At 35.9% G+C, this 19520-nt stretch overlaps 4 protein-coding genes and 2 non-coding genes across 6 annotated transcripts; 2 read left to right on the forward strand and 4 right to left on the reverse strand.

Moving 5' to 3' along the window:
* Positions 1 to 702: 702 nt before the first annotated feature.
* Positions 703 to 821, reverse strand: LOC149735751 (5S ribosomal RNA). Its single transcript, XR_016385116.1, has one exon. It is a non-coding gene; the product is annotated as a 5S ribosomal RNA (ribosomal RNA).
* Positions 822 to 1007: 186 nt separating this feature from the next.
* On the reverse strand, positions 1008 to 1126 carry LOC149735752 (5S ribosomal RNA). Its single transcript, XR_016385125.1, has one exon. It is a non-coding gene; the product is annotated as a 5S ribosomal RNA (ribosomal RNA).
* Positions 1127 to 3754: 2628 nt separating this feature from the next.
* On the forward strand, positions 3755 to 4990 carry LOC149735753 (large ribosomal subunit protein eL32-like). Its single transcript, XM_089877972.1, has 4 exons — positions 3755 to 3834; positions 4013 to 4107; positions 4369 to 4536; positions 4823 to 4990. The coding sequence occupies exons 2-4, from the start codon at positions 4015 to 4017 to the stop codon at positions 4970 to 4972; spliced, it is 411 nt and encodes a 136-aa protein (XP_089734098.1). The 5' UTR covers positions 3755 to 3834; positions 4013 to 4014; the 3' UTR covers positions 4973 to 4990.
* A 5673-nt stretch (positions 4991 to 10663) lies between these two features.
* Positions 10664 to 13237, forward strand: LOC149735754 (carbohydrate sulfotransferase 3-like). The gene is made up of 4 exons (XM_089877934.1): positions 10664 to 11708; positions 11966 to 12068; positions 12369 to 12523; positions 12883 to 13237. Exons 1-4 carry the CDS (start codon positions 11028 to 11030, stop codon positions 13069 to 13071), a joined length of 1128 nt encoding a protein of 375 aa, XP_089734060.1. The 5' UTR covers positions 10664 to 11027; the 3' UTR covers positions 13072 to 13237.
* Positions 13153 to 14701, reverse strand: LOC149735755 (ATP synthase F(1) complex subunit delta, mitochondrial-like). The gene is made up of 4 exons (XM_089877970.1): positions 14438 to 14701; positions 14137 to 14293; positions 13763 to 13851; positions 13153 to 13411 (listed from the first exon to the last, which is right to left on the reverse strand). The coding sequence occupies exons 1-4, from the start codon at positions 14588 to 14590 to the stop codon at positions 13292 to 13294; spliced, it is 519 nt and encodes a 172-aa protein (XP_089734096.1). The 5' UTR covers positions 14591 to 14701; the 3' UTR covers positions 13153 to 13291.
* A 241-nt stretch (positions 14702 to 14942) lies between these two features.
* On the reverse strand, positions 14943 to 19238 carry LOC149735756 (uncharacterized). Its single transcript, XM_089877931.1, has 10 exons — positions 19046 to 19238; positions 18660 to 18751; positions 18540 to 18599; positions 18024 to 18234; positions 17432 to 17579; positions 16858 to 17002; positions 16165 to 16311; positions 15741 to 15883; positions 15389 to 15514; positions 14943 to 15155 (listed from the first exon to the last, which is right to left on the reverse strand). The coding sequence occupies exons 1-10, from the start codon at positions 19174 to 19176 to the stop codon at positions 15027 to 15029; spliced, it is 1332 nt and encodes a 443-aa protein (XP_089734057.1). The 5' UTR covers positions 19177 to 19238; the 3' UTR covers positions 14943 to 15026.
* Positions 19239 to 19520: the final 282 nt, after the last annotated feature.

Below are 19520 nucleotides of genomic sequence, written 5' to 3' on the forward strand. Positions count from 1 at the left end.
GCTACAGTACTACCTCGTCCAAATTTCCTAATCGATATGGTTTGATGAAATGGACCATTGAGAATTGAAACCTAAATAATATAGGCTAACCTAGGAGCATCATATGGAATTATATTATTTGCATTCGGATTTCAAGCAGTACAATTTACTATCTCATATTGTGTATGAGTGTGCTCCATATTTATAGAAGCATAATCAATAACTCAATAGTGTCATGGCCTGTTTATAAATAAAGTTTAGTGTGTAAAAATTTAGGCAAAGGCCTGTTTTGCATTTAATATTTTAAATATAGTAGGCCTATATACCATCTATAACACGTTAAATCGGTAGTAGTTTATCGCTATTTTAGAGATAAAATCGAATTTAACATTTAACTAACCAGCGTATACCCTTTTAGAATTTTACCTTATGAAACATTAAAATATATAGACCCAATTAAATTATTGAAACGGAAATCATTTTTGGCAGCTACTTGGTAATTTTTTTTTAAATTAGCATTGCATGGTATTGCTTACAAATAGATAGTTATCGTAAACGGAACATATCGCACGTGACAGTTTCGTTTTAAAACGTTCAATTTTCCGTTGTTAGTTTTAAGAAAATGTTTATATTAGTCACATAACTGTCCAAGTATTGCTAAGAACACTAGAGCTACAAGAAGATGAGTAAGAAATGTTCAAGTGCTTTGCGATAAAAGCAAAACGCCTACAACACCCGGTATTCCCAGGCGGTCACCCATCCAAGTACTAACCGGGCCCGACGTTGCTTAACTTCCCAGATCGGACGAGATGGGGTGTTTTCAACGTGGTATGGTCGTAGGCGAAGGTGACTCGCGAAACAGCGGTTTTACACGCGTTGCGCTATGACGTCATAGTTAAAAAGAAAACACTGTCAAATAGGCAGCTCTTTTTCGAATTTGCGGTAGTTTTAAACCGTAAAGATGCTCCTATTTTTTGGAGCACAGTAGGAAGATCACATCTAAACTTTTTGGATAAATGACGAAAAAACGCCTACAACACCCGGTATTCCCAGGCGGTCACCCATCCAAGTACTAACCGGGCCCGATGTTGCTTAACTTCCCAGATCGGACGAGATGGGGTGTTCTCAACGTGGTATGGTCGTAGGCGAAAGTGTTTGGCGAAACAGCGCTCATAACTATAGAGCACAACGATCACTATATAACATTACACTGCACAACAGGTAAAACCTAAACAGTCTTATCCATTAGGTCTCTAACAATAAGGTACCGGCATTATTACTAACGTATTACTAACAAGTACTGCGGAAGAAAATGGGATACCATCTGCACCTAAATCCCATTTTTTCTCGTTCACTCTTTTGCCAATAACTAAGTAACTTTTCTACAGTGTAAGTAAACTACTATTCTGCCTATTTGCTAAACTGCATTGTGTTACTTCCATGATAACACTTGATTTGCAACCTGTTCCGTGCGTATATATAAATTACTTCTACATTTAACAACAATGGTTTCTTTAAAAATTACAGTGTAACCCGCGCTATACAAGTTCTGTCTTAATACGCTGCGTTACTACGTTCTGCCAAAAGGCTATAGTAAACACACGCGCAGCGACTTGCGTGTAATCTTGCCTTAGGAATGAAATATCGCAAGTAATTAAGAGGTAATTAAGAAGCAGGAGCGATAGCAGGCAGTGGGTATTATGCCAAAAGCAGATTTAGTTGACATACGTAACAATCAAATAAATGTGTTTTTTGCGTTAACAAATGAATGCTGTATAACTGCGCATCATAATTTGTTTATGATCATAGTCACATAGTGGGTGCATTCTCGCAAATATAAAACGGATGGGCGTATCGTCATATCTGTTGCTGGTTTTTAGGCACCAATATATATGCTAACATATGTGGACAATTAGTAATACGCACCTATAGTACATTTTTTTATTGATTGTTATCATCTGGGAATTTATAAATGTACGGCTTAATGACAGCTTATAGGTCTCAGTTTTATATCTCTTTCAATTTATTCTTCGATTTGCTTCAAGACTGCTTCCATAGCATCGTTTTCTGTAATGATATACATAGGATATTAACTTGCCAAGGAAATTGAATTCAATATTTATTTACATATCCCAAAATGTTAATACAGTATAGTAGGTTGAAAAAGATGGGACATAATCTGATTCTAATTTTTCGCCCAATTTTTAATAACGAATATTTACAAAATTATATATACAGTAGGGTGGAGGAAGATGGGACACCTTTAGCACATAATATCCAAACATCCTGATCGTGTTTTATATACTTAACATCGGTATATGGGAGTCGTAGGGACAAGGTTTTGTAATTCTTTAAATTTTATATGCTTCCCACCAAATTGGACGAGAAAATAGAATGATAAGGTGTCCTATCTTCCCCCACCCTACTATATAACCGTAGCTTCACGATTCACCGTTGTTAGTTGTTAAAAATACGGTCGAAAAATCTAGGATTTATACTAACGGTATCCTATTTTACCCCACGGTACTATGCCAACTTACTACAGGAATCACAGTTAATATTTATTTGTGTGTCAGAAATTTCAGTATATTAACAGAATAGGAATATTCAAGTTAACACGATTTAACGTACCTGATGCTTCGAAATTTATTTCTTTGCTGAAACCAAAATAAACGATACATGTGTTAGGAAATATATATCAAGTAACATACTTAGGTGAAAAAGGGGTGTGATTTTTAATTGTAGTAGGGTAGAAAAATAATTTCATTTTAATTTCTCGACCCAATTTGTAGAAAACAAAGAAATATAAAACCGTTTTCCTAGGACTCTAGACCGTTGTTAACTGTTTCAAACACGACCCAGTCCCGTCTTGCCCCACCCTAACACATTTGCTCTACACTAGTGCCCTGTATTAGGTATACAATATAATATGGTTTGTGGAAGCAAAGTATAAACTATACGTACTTGTTCCACCCCCATGAACGTCTTCTTCGGCCAATAGCTGCTCTAATACCAAAACTAACAAGTGGCCAAATTGCTTCAACTGTGGTTCCAGCCATAAGGACGAGCAGAGCAAAAACGATAACCAACTTTGAAGTATTCATTTTTCTGTGGAAAAAAGGACAGGATTTTAACCATAAAAAAATGTTATAGAAGTTATAACGAAAACTATCGTAAATTAGACGTACGCCAGTAAGTTTCATAACCAATTTTCACACTACCATTCATTTAACTAAAGGCCTATGTTTTTAACACGCACTGCTAGTTTTTATATCTTTTTAGGATCCGGGGTAGGATGTGACGTCTGGTCAATTGGGCTGGAAATCCTGTGCACCAGAGTCCGGACTCTGCTGTGCACGATTCACCGTAGTATATGGATAACTCACTTCTGTTTTGACCATATTTTGTTGTATTTATAAGGAAAAAAACAACTACGTGTGTTGAACAGGAAAAGCGTAATCCGACCCTCCAAAAATGTAGGCCTACGGCTTTGTGGATTTTTTTCCGTTTTGTTACTCACTGAAATTGTATTGATATTTTAAAATACATGTTTTTTTTTACTTAACGAAGAAGTGGCAACAAAAGAGACGCACTTGTCCCATGTTTATGCCAAGATCTAAAGTTAGGCAGGATTTAGCTAACAGCAATAAAGGTTGTATATTTATCACCGTTTACTGTTATCTTTTTTAGTAATCAGGACAGAATTGCAAAAAGTTTTAAAATACACAAACTCCCCAACAAACACGCACGTGAAATCTGACCACATGCGGCGCTGTTTGAACACCGACACGAGATTGCCGAATCTCGATTCCAAAACCCTTTTTACATTTTGTGGACCTTAGGGTGGAAGTTTCGGTGAGTTTTAATAACAAAACACACAAATTAGGCAATGTCTTAGACAAATTTTAATATCATTACACGGCTCAATACAGAAAAGTCACAAAAAGTTAAAAACTTGGCCGGAAATAATTAGAAAAGCGCAAATTAGGAACAGGCTTGCCTACGTCAAATTTATATCTCCGTTCAATTTCAGCCATGTCTCCACGTCCGATAAACCAGAAGAAGATAGTGAAGAAGAGGGTGAAGAAGTTCATCCGTCACCAGTCTGACCGATATAAGAAACTCGCGGTAACTACAATAAGCCCACTATATAGTAGTTTAACATATTGGCCTATGCTATATAACAGTATTTTTCGCACTAGTCAAAAATCTCCTTATTTTACATATTAGGCTGGTAGAAAGTGTTAAGAGAATGGTAGTTGGGGGTCATTCATAATATAGGGTAAGGTTTCTAATACTATATTTTGTTTTAAATATATGTTTTAAGTAATGATTACTTTTGTTTAAAATTTATGCAAAGATGTATTTTACGTAAGTTATATTGTTTAGCCAAACTGGAGGAAACCAAAGGGTATTGACAGCAGAGTAAGACGACGATTCAAGGGTCAATATCTTATGCCCAGCATTGGATATGGAAGTGAAAAGAAGACAAGACATTGTATGAGAGACCACCATGGATTCCGTAAACTTCTTGTCCACAATGTTAGGGATTTAGAGGTAAATTCGATGTAATACTAGTACCCAAATAAATGTGTATTCTATGCGGTCTGGGTCCATATGAAAGCACACCATGAGACCTCGGATTTAACCAGAATTGTCCATTATTAGCCTAATGTGTGATAGTGTGGTCAGCCAATTGTATTCTGCATTTTTACTGAGTAGTGTGGTCAGCCAATTGTATTCTGCATTTTTACTGAGTAATAAATGCTTGTAAACTTAAAACACATTGTAGTTAAAGTAGGCATATTAATAACATAAATTAAATTTTTGCTTTTTTTAATAGGTCCTTATGATGTCCAACCGAAAATTCGCGGCTGAGATTGCACACGCCGTGTCCAGTCGCAAGCGTAAAGTGATTGTACAACGTGCCGGTGAACTAAACATCCATGTTACCAATCCTAATGCAAGGTTGAGAAGCGAAGAGAATGAATAAAAAACAAGCGGTTTCAGACACATTTGTCTTGATTTATTTTGAACTTGCAATGAGTTGAAAAGGTGGTGAATTTACACATTGCAAGAATGAAAGAAATGATGTTGAAAGAAAAACAGCTGCCAGTTATGAGCAACCCCTGGGGTTAAATAAAAAGAGCTAGCATTAGATCAGTTTGAAGTAGCTGATGAAAAAGCTCCTTGAATAAATGTTTCGCAGGCACACATGCATTCATAAAAAACTGGCATGCAAAGACAGGTTTCTGAACCACTTTTTTTGATAAAATTAACTAAGAGTTTGTAAACAAAATTGCACCTACCATACTTTTAAGACTGGGTATTATGTATCGGATTACCTAAAAAACAATTGAAAGAAAAGTTTCCAGCTCTACGAAGTGTTTATAAGTTTCAGGCTTTCAGCAGCGTTAGTAAATATAGTTGAGCTAAATTGTACATCCTAGAACTTCTTCAAACTTCCCTTGGCAAACATATCGCAAATCTCGTTGTGCTGCACAAGTTATGTTCTCCATTTGTTGGCATGTCAACAACTTATTGATTGTCATGTTTTCTTCACAGGGATCAAGTATTGCGTGTTCGTTTGGCAGAAGAACACCGCTAGCAAGAACTATAAAAAATAACTCTTATACCATATACACAGTATTACCTATGACTGTATAATCTTTAGTTAAAATACTGTTAGGGGTCGTAAACAGCATCAAGGCTAAAATTGACCGCACATAAGTTTAATCAGGACAACAGCACTAGATAGAACTAAAATATCCAACTCTCATCTCATGGCATACACCTAATATTCCGTATGACTTTACCGTAGACCTAAAGTACAACAAAAGCAATTATACCGAAATGCACTGCAAAAAAAATGTTAGAGTCACCAATAAACTTACAGTCACTTAGTAATGTGAACGGAATTCGGATTGTAAAAAAAAAACTTTCTTTTAACCTAAAAAGTTTAGCATAACCAGACTAGACTACTTAAAATGTGACCTAAAAGTACCAAAAACTGCCAACACCAATCATGCAAACAAACTTTACACAAAACAACCAACCTTCTAATGTCCTTAGAAACAAGCTAGCAATCCACTGATGATCTTGTGCAGTAACTTCATGGTGATCACTATCAACTTTACTGTTGTTTCCCACCTCACTAGTAAAGTTGACTACTACGTATACAATCCACATTGGTGTATCGGCCCAACCATTACCACGTATCTTCATATCAAGGAATAATCGAATGGTCCCAACTTTTACTGGTGCTTTGTTTATCTGTTATCGTAAAGTAATGAAATTTATTTGAATATTTCCCATTCAAGATTTCGTTGTAAAATGAGCATCCCAATTCCTATATATTAACATTATTTGTATGCAACTGGTTCCATATTCTGTTCAATTTTGTATTTGCTATTACTGGAACATTAGAAACATTAGAAGGTGCTTTGTAACTTACAGTCTGACCATTTTTTTAAAACTGGTACTAAACTGCAGTTACATAAGTCACTATTTATTTGATTACCTAAATTTGATTGAAAACAGATATCAAACTGTTTTTATTAGACGTGATTTTGGTGGGTCTTTGGGCATACATTGGTGCTAAGATTAACATTTGTATTTGAAAACCAAGCATTTAGTTTACATATTGTACCGTGTACAATAAGTATCCAAACACTGTTTTCAATAATGTGTCAGTCAACAGAATTGTTCTTGATTACTTTTGTGCTCACACATGTTAACAGACAGTTAGGCTGCAATTTTGAAAACCTTAAAATTTAGATTTTGTATTTTCTGGAATTAGTATATAAATGTGGTTTTGGAACAGCAGTTGTATGTTTGTACCTTACGGTCAAACCATCTTGTTCGTCGTATCAATGTAAGATTAAAGAGGCAGTTATCAACATTTAAACCATTAGTTGGATTTTCTTCAGCTGTGTCAGTGCACCATGAGAGTGAATATTTCGGAGAAGTAAGCCTGGATTAATAGGCAACACACAATTGTTAAATAATGACCTTTTGTTTCAAGGCCGGAATTTCAAAGCTTTTGGCAGTGTCAGTTATTCTACCAAACTTTGTAGTTTTTTTATCAGAAAATGCAAATTCAGGAGATGTTACAAACTGAATTTGTAAGCTATTAGTTACAAGATTGTCTATTTTTCATTACCCAAACTACTGATTTTTAATTTTTCACAACATTTTTTTAAATTTTACAGCTATATATAGTAAAAAATTCTATAATTACCCTTAGACATTAGACCACAGTACTTTATACGTTTTAAACCTAGAAACTTGTTTATTATCTATTAGTGTTTAGAAGTTTTTATAGATTTAAGTAGCTAAAAATGAAATTTGGCAACTATACAAAACCTACTTACCAATATAGGAATGACCATCACATTATTTTTTATAACCTATTAAATTAATCTACTTAGTAGAAGAAAAATAAAAATAAATATATATATTGTTTTTAATTTTGATTGGCAAAAAAATATTTTCAAATTAATGTTTTAAAGTTTTAAAATACACAAGCAGCTTGAACCGATTACATTACATCATATAGAATGTACATACCTCACTTCCACAACAGCATTGAGTAAATTAGAATGTGTGATTTTTATAATTTCATTTTCCTCATCAAGTACAACTGTGTATAATTCTACATCATGCTTAGGGTCGCTCTTAAATGCTTCAATTATAAGATCAGGAAACAACCTCAAAAAGGACTTCGTAACTTTGTTCTAAAAAATATAAATAACTTGTGAATGTGTTGCAAGATGTAGAATTAATTGCAAAACATTTTTGAGTTCTTTGTAATAGAATAATCAATAAACTGAATAGTTCTGTATGCCTTTAATTCACACAATAGGCTACTATTTTTAACGACAGTTGTTATAACATAGGTGTTCATACACCTTGTGTCAGCTTACCAGTTACTATGTATGTTACTTTGTGAGTGATTATTTTTGGGGCATTTTTTTAATGTATGGCTGATAATTTGGACAACTCATTAGTGAATAGTGACCCTGGGTTAAAGCATTTGCTGTTAAATATCTTGCCCAAAGACACATATGCTCACAATGATAGATTGATGAGCCTTGAACCCATTACCATGCCGGCATGTCAGACAGTTAAATTCATTTGTTATTATCTTAACTATTACTTACTTTGCACAACACAACATGACCCAGGTGTTGTAAACTGTTAAGCATTAATCGTATATTAGCGCAACCATAACCAACAACACCAATCAATCTCTGGTCCTTGTCAGCTTCATCAATTTGTTCTAACGCTGACGGAGCTGAATGCTTAACAACTTGACTTGAATTTTCTGAACATGGTTCTGGCGATTTATCTACTTCCTTTTTCTCAGGAGAGCTGGTTTGCTGTTCGAGTTTTTTCATTTTTTCTTCCAGCTTCCGCGATTCCAGTATTTCGTTAATCGTCACCTCTAAAATACTGATCAACTGGTCTTGCCTATTCTCTCTGGGTTTTGAGGCAGTATCATCTGAACTTTCTTCTGTTTTACCAGCAACTTTTGATTTTGAACTATCAGCACCAGATTCTTGTGCTTTTGAAATATCTTCAACTTTCTGGGTAGTATCTTTCATATCTTCTTCTATTTTATTTTGAAACACCAGACAATTTGCTAGGTGTTTTAGCATTAATAAAACGGCCTGATTTAAATTAAGAACGCGCATCCTAAATAATTTATCAACAAGAATCTCCTTGCTTCTCTTCTGTATTACGCTCTCCAACCCAAATGGTGGCCAACTGTCTTCATTTTTTTGCTTCGTAACTGTAACAATATCAAACCCATATCTCTCTTCTCTTCCTAGGCTTTTTATCCCTTGCTTATACACTTCAACCCCTTCTTCAGCATTAGTTTCTTCAATGTTTTCAGTTTTTTCAAACCCTTCAGCATAACCTCCATCATAGTTGTCCACATACCTCTGACTGTAATCCCCAACACCAGAATTTCGACTCCGGTTAGGAATTTTACTTTTTCTCAATTGATTGCTCTCCATACCAGAAGGTCTTTTTCGATTACTTTGTGCATCGCCAATGCTCCAACTCTGATCCTCTTGCCACTGATCTTCACCATACCCAACACCCCCCCATTCTCTCTCTTCAGGAATTTCAGTGTATTCATTTCTATACTGTGGTGGGTTACAACCATGCATGTATTTTTCTTCATTATCCTGCCATGTAGAATTGTTACCACCATCTTGATAACTCTTCCACCTTCCATGTCCTCCAACATCACTCTTTTTAAGATCTCCTCTCCCTCTCTGTAACATCCCTCTTCCTCTTTCAGTAATCCCAGCTCTTCCTCTTTTAATCATTGAACCTCTTGGTAAGGGGAGTAAACCTCTTCCTCCACCCATCATCACACCTCTCCCTCTTTTAACAACACCTCTACCCCTTTCCACAAGGGAAGCTTTTTTCATTGGTGAAATTCCACCCCTATTCAAAAGCCCTCTTTGTTGTATATTTTGTCCTCTTGCTACAAACCCTCCTCTGCTTTTATCAGCATTTTCTCCATGCTGTGGTCCAAAAATTGGAAACAAACCTCTGCGTAATTTACCCCGCCCTTCCTTTTTAACGAAACCACCTCTTCCCTCGATGCCACGTCCTCTTTTACTCGAATCAAGAAATCCTCTGCCGCCTCTTGCTCCATGTCCTCTTTTAATCAATCCTCTCTCTCCAGGTCCACCTCTTCCTCTATGAAGGTGCTCCCCTCTCCCTCTTTTACCACGCCAGCCTCTTTGATTATTGAACCCCATATTATCACCGCTCCAACTTTGCCCCACTCCTCCACCAAATTCATCCCCATAAAATTCCTCCTCCCCTTGCCATTGCTTCGCATACCCTTGCTCGCTTGCATTATTACCATATGCAAAATCTTCTTGTCTACCCCAGTTAGCATCATATGCATTCATATTTCCATTACCTTGCTCCCATTCCCCAGAATACGATTCATCGTCGTAACCATATTCATTATATGTGTTGTCTGTACCACCATATCCAGCACCACCAAATTCTTCATTATTGTTAAAAGAATTATAATCTGCATTGTATTGTGGGTTGTGCTGGTTGCCACGGCGACCACGAAAAGGAGTGAAACTCATTTGTTGTAATTTTCAACCTAATATTCCAGATCTAATAAACATGAGGTTATTAAACGTCAAAATTACCATATTTGTCACTATTTTTAATATTTATATTAAACAAATAACATGCTCTATCCATATGCCTACGTGAAATGGTGTTTTTTTATAAGAATCTGAAACCGAATAGACCTATAAATACGCAATAAAAAGAATGATATTGTCAAGCACGCTAGAATTCGAAGGCTGGACGACGGAAACAAAAAATCATAAACTAACTTTTGGTAATTTACGTTCTAACTCTCTTAACCGTTCCTGTTTTTTTATTTAATATAGACACCATTCAAAAACAAAACGTAGTAAAACACTTTTATTTACAAGAAACGGGTATTCCCCAAACGATAAACGCAAACCCAAACAGCAAAATTGCGCCACCCATATTCTATATAAATAACTGGCCAAAACTAGGGCATTAACCAGTTTTTAATTGTGGCTTTGTGGTAAATTGAGCTTACAACCATGATGTATGATCTACGGCTATGTGTGGTTGATGTGCGATTACATAACATCAGAGTACGGTCAATGTCTGTGAATATGTACGGTCACTGTGTGTGAATATGTACGGTCAATGTCTGTGAATATGTTCGGTCAATGTATTTATGTGAATATGTACTGTCATTGTGTGTGAATATGTACGGTCAACGTCTGTGAAAATGTACGGTCAATGTATGCGAATATGTACGGTCATTGTCTGTGAATACAATGAAATACAATGTCCCGCTTCCTTTAAATTCATTTACTCCTTGTTACGTTTTGAATTGTTATTTAACTCGCCACAGGCCTGAGGCTATACCCGCTAACTACCTTATCACCTCGAGGTGTACGAGTGCAGTTTTTTGAAACAGCAACAGAAGCAACAAAGAGCTAATTCGGGTTTGTGGAATGGTTTTATTTCGGAGATGGAAGATAAAGACGTCAAGTTTGTGCAGATTTTTAATATGGACTCTGTGCATTTTTGGTATAAGCGTTGTTTTTACCAAAGTCCCGTCGATGGTAAAAAATCAAACTCCCTACGGCAAGAGAGTTAGCAGCTACAGTCGTCAAAAGGTTGTAATTTTGTTTACCACAAAAAGATCTGGTTCTACCTTCCTTGGAGAAGTGTTTAACCAAAACCCGGAAGCTTTTTACTTATTTGAACCACTATTCCCGTTTACAAGAACTTGTGATTTGCTTCGCGAAGAACGAATAAACGCTTTGAGACAGTTTACAGAATGTAATTTCAAAAATATAAGTGAAATCTACAAGAATGCGTTCACCGTTATTGAGCATACAGACAAGTACGCGCAATGCTTGAAAAACAACATTTGTTTCGAGGAACGCCATTTACCGTTACTGGCAAGGTACGAATCGGCCTGCCAGCAGAGTAATTACAGTAATTGTCAGCTTCCTTTGAAGCCAACTATTATAAGCGCAATCTGCTCGAAGAGTAAACTTGTAGTGTACAAGATACTTCGTGTATGCGAGCTACAGAATTTAGCTCACTTAATAAAGACGGAAGATTTGGATATACGAATCGTACATCTCGTTCGTGACCCGCGAGCAATTCTTTCTTCAAGAATGAAGGTGATGGTTTTCAAAATATTTAAAATAATAATCGGTTAATGGGGTAAGATGGGACATGTTCTCCCACGTCCCATTTGGTAATAAACAAGAAATATTTGAGCTAAAAGTTGTATAATGGTAGTACCGTGATTTAAAGGAACCTGTTAATTTTAAAACACAATTAGGAAATATATAGGCGCTAACAGTATTCCATCTTATCTCACAGTGTGCTATAACTATCCCATGTTTATTACACTTCCAAACTTTGCTGCTTTCAGTTAATTGAAGACCAAACAAACAACGAAACTTTAAAGGCAGAAGCAACAACTCTCTGCAACCGCCTGCGGAAGAATATTCGGTTCTCTAATTCTTATTGGAAAGGTGAGACATGTGTATTGAATATTTCGTAATTACAAGAAACTATTTAAAAGATATTTTGTTAATAACACTTTCGTTTGCCCTATCCCCTATGTTATAGTACTTTGGGGTAAGATGGGATACCTTTAGCACGTAGTATCCCACAGTCCCCGAGTTGGTTCTAGCAATATGCAACACCCCATTTTTGAGTTGATCGTGGGGATACGGTTATATAAATTTCGAAATATTGTTTGTTTCCTAAAAAATGGGTGGGAAAGTAGCCCCTAACCTACAGTACAGTGAAAAAGATTTAAAAACATTCAGGTCAAAATGGCGAGTACATGAGAATACGCCACGAAGATATAACGACAAATCCCATGCAAGTGGTGAGAGAAATATATCGGTTCGTGGACGAACCGGTTCCGCACAATATACAAGATTGGGTGAATAATTCGATGTCGGCAAAAGAAAACATAAAGGTTTAGATTCTTTATGATAAATAGGAAAAACGAATGTGTATTTTTGTCTAACTCAGTGGTCCCTTTTATAGGTTGACCAAATAATTGTCTGCCATCTTACAAAAAAATAGCCCCATACAAAGGTACATACGTGCTGGTAACTTATATAAGTGGCACGAGGTGTGTGGAACAATTACGACGACTCACTTTGCTCCGCCACGTAAGAATAAAACATTCACATTCGTTCATTTTTTGTGAAAACATAATTCACCAGATAGCTACGATTTACTTCGATGCGTTCTGTAACATGCCTGCTGTGTTGTGTACAACATATGTATTTAAACTTACCTGTGGTCTTTGAATTCTACGATTTCTTTCAGGAAACAACCATTTCCGAGTTCTCCACTGTTCGTAAACCTAGTGATGTACTCAATAAATGGCGGCGAGCTCTAAACTTCCCAACTGTGCAACTAATTCAAGCAGAATGCTTGGATGTGCTCCAAAACTTAGGATATTTAACGGTAAAAAACGAAAAAGAACAAAACGACGAAACATTACCTTTGTGGTGAAATGGCCAGTTTTGCACCTGCTTAAATTAATCAAGAGTTGTTTTTCTAATTTTTATTTCACTGTTGGTTTCATTTCACACGTTTTTGACATTTGTTTTTATTGAACGAATTTGGAGTAAATTGTTTAGCACGTTGTATGTATAAATAAAATTTGAACCATGGGAAACTAGGGGACTTTTAGTTTGAAAGTAAAGTATTAAAATAAATTGTTGTCAACGCATCACACAGCATTGATAATAGCCTCGTTGCATTCAATTGCAATCTGAGCTTCAACTTTGCCAGTTTCAGTCGTTGCGCTCGACAATTGAGATTGTGCTTTAGTCAGATTGGCCCTTGCAAGCTGTAAAATAGACATAAAAACTGAAGATAAATAGGAGAGACACAAATGCAGGAATATGATGAGATAAATGCATTTAATTTTGTAGATGATGTTTTTTTCAGGTATTTTTTATTAATGACTAGCCCTACACCACTAATACACCCACAATGGTAGCAGCATCAAGCCTCGAACCCGGAACCTCTTGGGTAAAGACAGGCTAGCTAAACACTGTGTTTCGGCATGAAAAACAAGTATATTTATTTAAATAATATCCGCTACTGTTACTACACTCTCACAAAGTAAAACCAAAAAAAGTTAAAATAATTTGATCACTTGTGAAAATACAAAAAGGAAAAAGACAATAAAACTTACATCTTTGTCCAGCTGTTCGATTGGAACAGCTTCTTCAGCGTTGATTTGAACTGAGGCATCTTCATTGACACAATATGATCCACTGCTCACTGTGAAGACATTGGTGGAAATATGAACATTTTTGTATACAAGAAAACATATGAATCTCTATCTCACATAACATTTTACCAAGCTCTATCAAGTAGAATTGAGAAAATTAAAAAAAAAGGTGTTAATTATTTCCACATGGCCCAAATTTATATATAAAAAACTCAAATTACTCAATACAATAACTGAAAAAATTTTACAACTTATTTTCACAACTCCACAACTTAAAGCTTCATATAAATATTTTCATTAACAAAAAGATACATTAAAATGTCAATTAGTTTTACCAAAAAATTTCTTGACTGCTCCTTCTGTTTCGTACACGGTAATTACTCCTGGTTGAAGAACACCAAGTGTTGGAACATGGTTGGCAAGGATACCAATGGAGCCGGTGGAGGTCGAAACATCAACTTGTCTTACCGCTGTGCTGGATTCATAATATGCCTGATTGAAAAAGAAAATTCTTATGACAAAGATTATTAAAACATTTTATAACTTTTTTTACAGCAGGTTATTGGCACGAATTATTTACGCAGGATTAAAATAGACAAAACCTTAAAAAAGACGGATTTGTTTCACATAACTTACCTCTGCAGGGGCAGCGAAGGTGAATAACATCTGGCCGGGTTGAGCTACAGCGGCGGCTGCTTCGGCGTAATTACGATGCTGTGGTTTGAATGCTGCCACGCGAGTGACTGCACGGGCAGTTCTCGAACAGAGTCGAAGTACAGCAGAAGACATTGTGTTACTTTGAAGTAATGCTAAACAATTTAAACTTTAATTTGTAAACCTAAAGTCTCAAAACCAACGTTACAAATGTTCAATGACACCTGACCTAACAATGTTGCTACACGCTACAGTTAGGAGAATAACCTGTCGATGGTCCCACGGTCTCAAGTGTGAAAAGGTAATCGGGGAGCAATTTAAAATACTGCCACCAAAGCACATTCCTGTTGACTTTTTATTTGGTCTGTTAATTTAATAAAGTAACTAATATTTTCTAAACAATTTTATCTCAATTTAGATTGTACACATGTATATTCTTGTAGTCTACTTCGCTCTTGAGTTCTGTTGCAAACGATAATACGTCTGGTACACTTGTAATACAATTTATTTTTATTAATTAATAATATTCACACAACAACGAAACGTGTAAAGTAAAGAAAATGTACAGTTCTTATCGACAGCCACATTCCAACGCAACTAATTCCTCCAGCGATTCGGTTCTTAGTTCTCCGTTCCGTAAATGAATGTAATCCATAGCTCTTAGTCGTATTGGAACACAACAAGCTCCTTTAGTGGTGTGCTGATAAAAAAGCATTGGTTTAGATTCTTGCAATAAAATTAACATATGCGATTAAAAACAAACCTAAGTATAACCCGTAGCATTTATCTGGGACATTAGTTTTAAATGTAAATAGTACGAATGTTTGTTACGTTTTTATTCTCATATGTTGGGAGTTCACACATGTTTTCTATTCTATTACATACACCTTGTAAATTAATACAGTTTTGTGAGTAATTTTAAAATCTACTTGCCGAGTTAATTGCAATTGCATGGTTGGTTTGGCTGATATGAGCAGGAATAGGATGTCTACACAATCCCTCGCATCTTGAAATATCCCAGAAGCGTTTTCCGTTCTCCGGCCAAGTTACATTTAAGTTCTGTGAAGGTGATAGTACATACATATTATATGAAGAAGATGTATTTTGCCTGGCATGACTAAAAATTTCTTTTTCTTTACGTGGCCTTGACTAAATAAAGTAAAAGCGTGTGACTTTTTGAGCGATTGTTTTTTTTTTTTTTCTCCTTTTTTTTCTCTACCAGTCTGAAAAACGTGTTGGGCCATTCATTCTAATCTACCAAGAAAAGTGCGCACATTTATGTTACCTGGGTAACGGATTTAGGTACAACAAATGGTTCAAGACTGCAGGTAAGTTTCCTTCTTCTTGGTAATCTGTGTTCGGGTCTATGTACGTGTTGGTGACGGGTTCGAATACGCGGCCTTATCGCAGCTTTACGTCGATTCCGGACTGGAACACAACAACTCCACTGATAGTCATACAGTTTTTATGTAAGAACTCGTAATACGTAGGTTTTCATCAAATATTCTAAGTTTAAAAGTTTGTACTTGTTTTGTTTTTACTATAAGCTCAATAAGGTTTTTATAAAATAATCATATAATAGCCTAGGGTGGGATCAAATGGGACATGACCTAATAATTCTTCAAAACATGATCAGAAAATATGGGACTTAGGTGCTAACGGTATCCCATGTTTCCCCCCAGTAGTACATTAGTTTGTCATTGTTTTACCTGTGGAAGTTGGAGGGAAACTTGCGTGAACTGCTTGCCGCAAACGGTCGGAAGAGCGCAGCCGGTAAGTATCGGAGTTGATTGGCCTTTGAAAATGCAGCACCAAACCGGCTATGTGTTGAACCACGTCAACTGGTAAAAGAGTTTCTACAAAAAGATTATTTGTAAAGATTTTTTTTAACATTTTGTTTTAAAAATCGTCAAAAAATGTTTTTAAATATTTAAAAAAAAAATTGTGTTTGTTAAAACCAAAATTATTTTTTAACAATATAAATCGTATTTCTATAGTTAGGAAGACATATTTTGAACCTATTTATCCCTGCGATTGACTACCTTTTACTAATCGATTATATAAGATCTTATAGCGCGACATGTGAGGGATTCTAGCATGTATAGCTCAGAGTAGCTCATTACCCAATATTTTACCACATAAATAATATAGGTCACCTTTTCATTCTATTTTCTAGTCCCATTTGGTATATAAAACACAGACCATTCAAATAATTGTAAAACCGTATTTCCACAACTTCCATAGACAGTTGTTAATTGTTCAAAACACCATCAGAATATTTGGATATTATGTGCTAAAGGAGTCCCGTCCTCCCCACCCTACTATACGTTGAACAACAGCATTATAAATGCTAATGGCCTATCCATATTCACATAGAAACAATAACAAACACACACGTTTACCTGTGGTGCCTCCGTATCTTGTTCGTGGAATAATTTGCGAAAATATTAACAAATTTGTTGAATTCCTTTTCGCAAGCCAATTTGTAATATACCGAGTGTCAAGATTGAGCATGAGGAATTTACTCTCTCTGTGTGGGCAGGAGGACTGCAAAGTTAACATTTCAGTTATTCAGCATTGTTACCTATATGGCGATAAATGATCTGTTAACCGCTGCTTGTACATACTTTTGAGTATATTTGCATTACTCGTAGTTTAGACAGCGCCTCGGAAAAAAGAAGAACAAAGAAGAACATATCGAGGTGAAACGAGTGTACTTTTTATTACAGTCTTTATAGTTTGGTGGGGTAAATGAGACACCTTCCGTTCAGTTTTCTCGTCCCATTTGGTAGTAACAAAACAGAGAATTACATAACCGTATCCTTACGACTCCTTAGACCGTTGTTGATTGCTTAGAAAACGATCAGAATATTTGGATATTATGTGCTAGAGGAGTCCAGTCTCCCCCTACGTTATTATATAATGGCATTCTATATAAGCCTACTAACATATTATACACTTATATAACGAAAATACCTGATACCCTGCATGCAATGTACGAGTCCGACCTCCCGCTTCTCTCATTGTAACCAAAGTTTTATATTTTCCAAATTTTTCCCGAGTTACCGAAGGTTTCTTCCTTACCACAACCAACTCGGCTGCAACTAAGTTTGCTGGTAAATGCCTAAGACAAATTTCCGTTAATTTTTTTGTCGATGTCGCAATGGCTGAACAAAAAGCTAACAGTTTTTGTAATACGTTTCACCCGATAAAATCCACAATCTATCCAACATCCGATTATTTGCATTAATTTTCCACATTGCGTATTTTTGGTATAACTCGCAATACTGTGTCATAGTAGAAACGGGGGAAGATGGGACGTCTTTGGCACATAATATCCAAATACCCTGATCGTGTTTTAAACAATTACCAACGGTCTATAGAAGTCGTGAGGATACGGTTTTATAATTCTTTGAGTGTTCTTTGTTTACTACCAAATGGGACGAGAAAATCGAATGAAAAGGTGTCCCATCTTCTCCCACCCTACTCTATATATTATATTTATTATACCCACCGTGGTGTGTCATATACAACTACTCTGTAATATTTACCAACCAAATTCGTTTACCTTGCTGTAGAATGACGTAGCAGCAATTTACCATGCATTGCACCCCAGGTTCTATTCTGTACTGCAAGCGCCACAATCGACGTGGTTTGCCGTGCGAGAAAGAAATTGGTCCAATAATGGTACATTCTTTTAGAGTGGTGATGACACGACCCTGCTCGGTTCAGTAGCAAGTTGCCAAGACTCCCTTCTTTGTTTCGCCAGTTAGTTATAGCTACAAGTACAAAATACTGAAAATAAAACGTTAAATCTAAAACATTTTTCATCCAAAAAATTTAATACGTGATAACTCGTAGGCGAGCACGATGTGTATGAAACAGAACAGCCGTGGTATAACTACTGTCGATGTCCCGACACGCGATGATATTCAATTTATTCAACATATCTGCATCATGAGACCCTTATTAATTATACAATACAAACGAGATAGAACTGGTACAAACGATACGAAAGATAGTAAAATTAAATGTGATAACATAATACATATAACATAAATCTATAAAATAAACTTCCAATTACCTGAAACGTAACTGAACAAGTTCGCTTGCGGATCCACTTCGTTTTGGTCGCGTTGGTCAGCTTGATTTAAAGTACAGGTATGTAAAGTGTTTAAAGACATGTATATGCTAATATAAATACCTGCCGTTGATTCAATAGCACTTAGTTCTTGCAGGTAACGGATACATTGCCTTGATTTTAAAGAGCTTGATAATGTACGATTTTCTCGCGTGCTGAAATACAAAAATTATATAAAAAACCAACAGTGCGTATTTTAGACCTTCTATGTCTTTTAAGTTGACTAGCAGCAGTGATTTTTATAGAGTAAGGGGGAGATGAAACATACTGTATTCTTATTTTCTCGTCCCATTTGGTAGTAAACAAAGAATATTTACAGAATGATATAACCGTAGCCCGCAACTCTAACAAATTATTGTTAATTGATTAACATACAACCAGAAAAGTTGGGATATATTCTTACGATATCCCATCTTACCCCACTGTAGCCTACTGCCCATATTACTTACACGTTACTTTTATCTAAACATCTCTTTAACAGAAGTTCTTCTTTCCTGGATAAGCTTTGACATTTGGTTGAACCAATTAAACAAAATACACATAAAGCGAGACAAATAATTAAAAAACGCAAATATGCCATTCTGTATGACACTGAAACTTATTCAACTTTGATTCTCCAACCTAAAAATTGAATAAAACTTTAAAAATCAACACTCTAAACAAAACAGACAAACTGATACATAGTCTTTTAAAACTCAGGTTTGTATCCAAACCAGACTGGTTTTTCAGCTTACACCACGCCTAAAATAAAGCACTGATTGCCGCAATCCACAAAGCGCTGCGGTTCTGTGCTTTCTTACCATTTAAATTGGCTTATTATTATTTCCTTGTGCTCCCCGTTCGGCAGCGGCGAAGTATAGCCATCAACGTCTGCAGAGCTCGAGATTTCCTCCCGAGGCCTGATAGCCAAGAACGTTAACATAC

The sequence above is a fragment of the Ciona robusta genome, chromosome 5 (genome assembly GCF_009617815.1).
Source record: "Ciona robusta chromosome 5, ASM961781v2".
In the NCBI taxonomy this organism is placed as follows: Eukaryota; Metazoa; Chordata; class Ascidiacea; order Phlebobranchia; family Cionidae; genus Ciona; species Ciona robusta.

Bases quoted from the DNA above. Each gene is read 5' to 3' on its own strand.
- LOC149735753 (XM_089877972.1), top strand. From the start codon at position 4,015: ATGTCTCCACGTCCGATAAACCAGAAGAAGATAGTGAAGAAGAGGGTG. The intron at 4,108-4,368 runs GTAACTACAATA...TATATTGTTTAG, and splicing joins ACCGATATAAGAAACTCGCG to CCAAACTGGAGGAAACCAAA. The intron at 4,537-4,822 runs GTAAATTCGATG...TTTTTTTAATAG, and splicing joins ACAATGTTAGGGATTTAGAG to GTCCTTATGATGTCCAACCG.
- LOC149735754 (XM_089877934.1), top strand. From the start codon at position 11,028: ATGGTTTTATTTCGGAGATGGAAGATAAAGACGTCAAGTTTGTGCAGA. The intron at 11,709-11,965 runs GTGATGGTTTTC...TGCTGCTTTCAG, and splicing joins TTCTTTCTTCAAGAATGAAG to TTAATTGAAGACCAAACAAA. The intron at 12,524-12,882 runs GTTTAGATTCTT...GATTTCTTTCAG, and splicing joins CGGCAAAAGAAAACATAAAG to GAAACAACCATTTCCGAGTT.
- LOC149735755 (XM_089877970.1), bottom strand. From the start codon at position 14,590: ATGTCTTCTGCTGTACTTCGACTCTGTTCGAGAACTGCCCGTGCAGTC. The intron at 14,294-14,437 runs GTAAGTTATGTG...TTTTTCAATCAG, and splicing joins CCTTCGCTGCCCCTGCAGAG to GCATATTATGAATCCAGCAC. The intron at 13,852-14,136 runs GTAAAACTAATT...ATGTCTTCACAG, and splicing joins AGCAGTCAAGAAATTTTTTG to TGAGCAGTGGATCATATTGT.
- LOC149735756 (XM_089877931.1), bottom strand. From the start codon at position 19,176: ATGGCATATTTGCGTTTTTTAATTATTTGTCTCGCTTTATGTGTATTT. The intron at 18,752-19,045 runs GTAAGTAATATG...TTTGTATTTCAG, and splicing joins TGTTTAGATAAAAGTAACGT to CACGCGAGAAAATCGTACAT. The intron at 17,003-17,431 runs GTATTTTCGTTA...TTAACTTTGCAG, and splicing joins CATTGCATGCAGGGTATCAG to TCCTCCTGCCCACACAGAGA.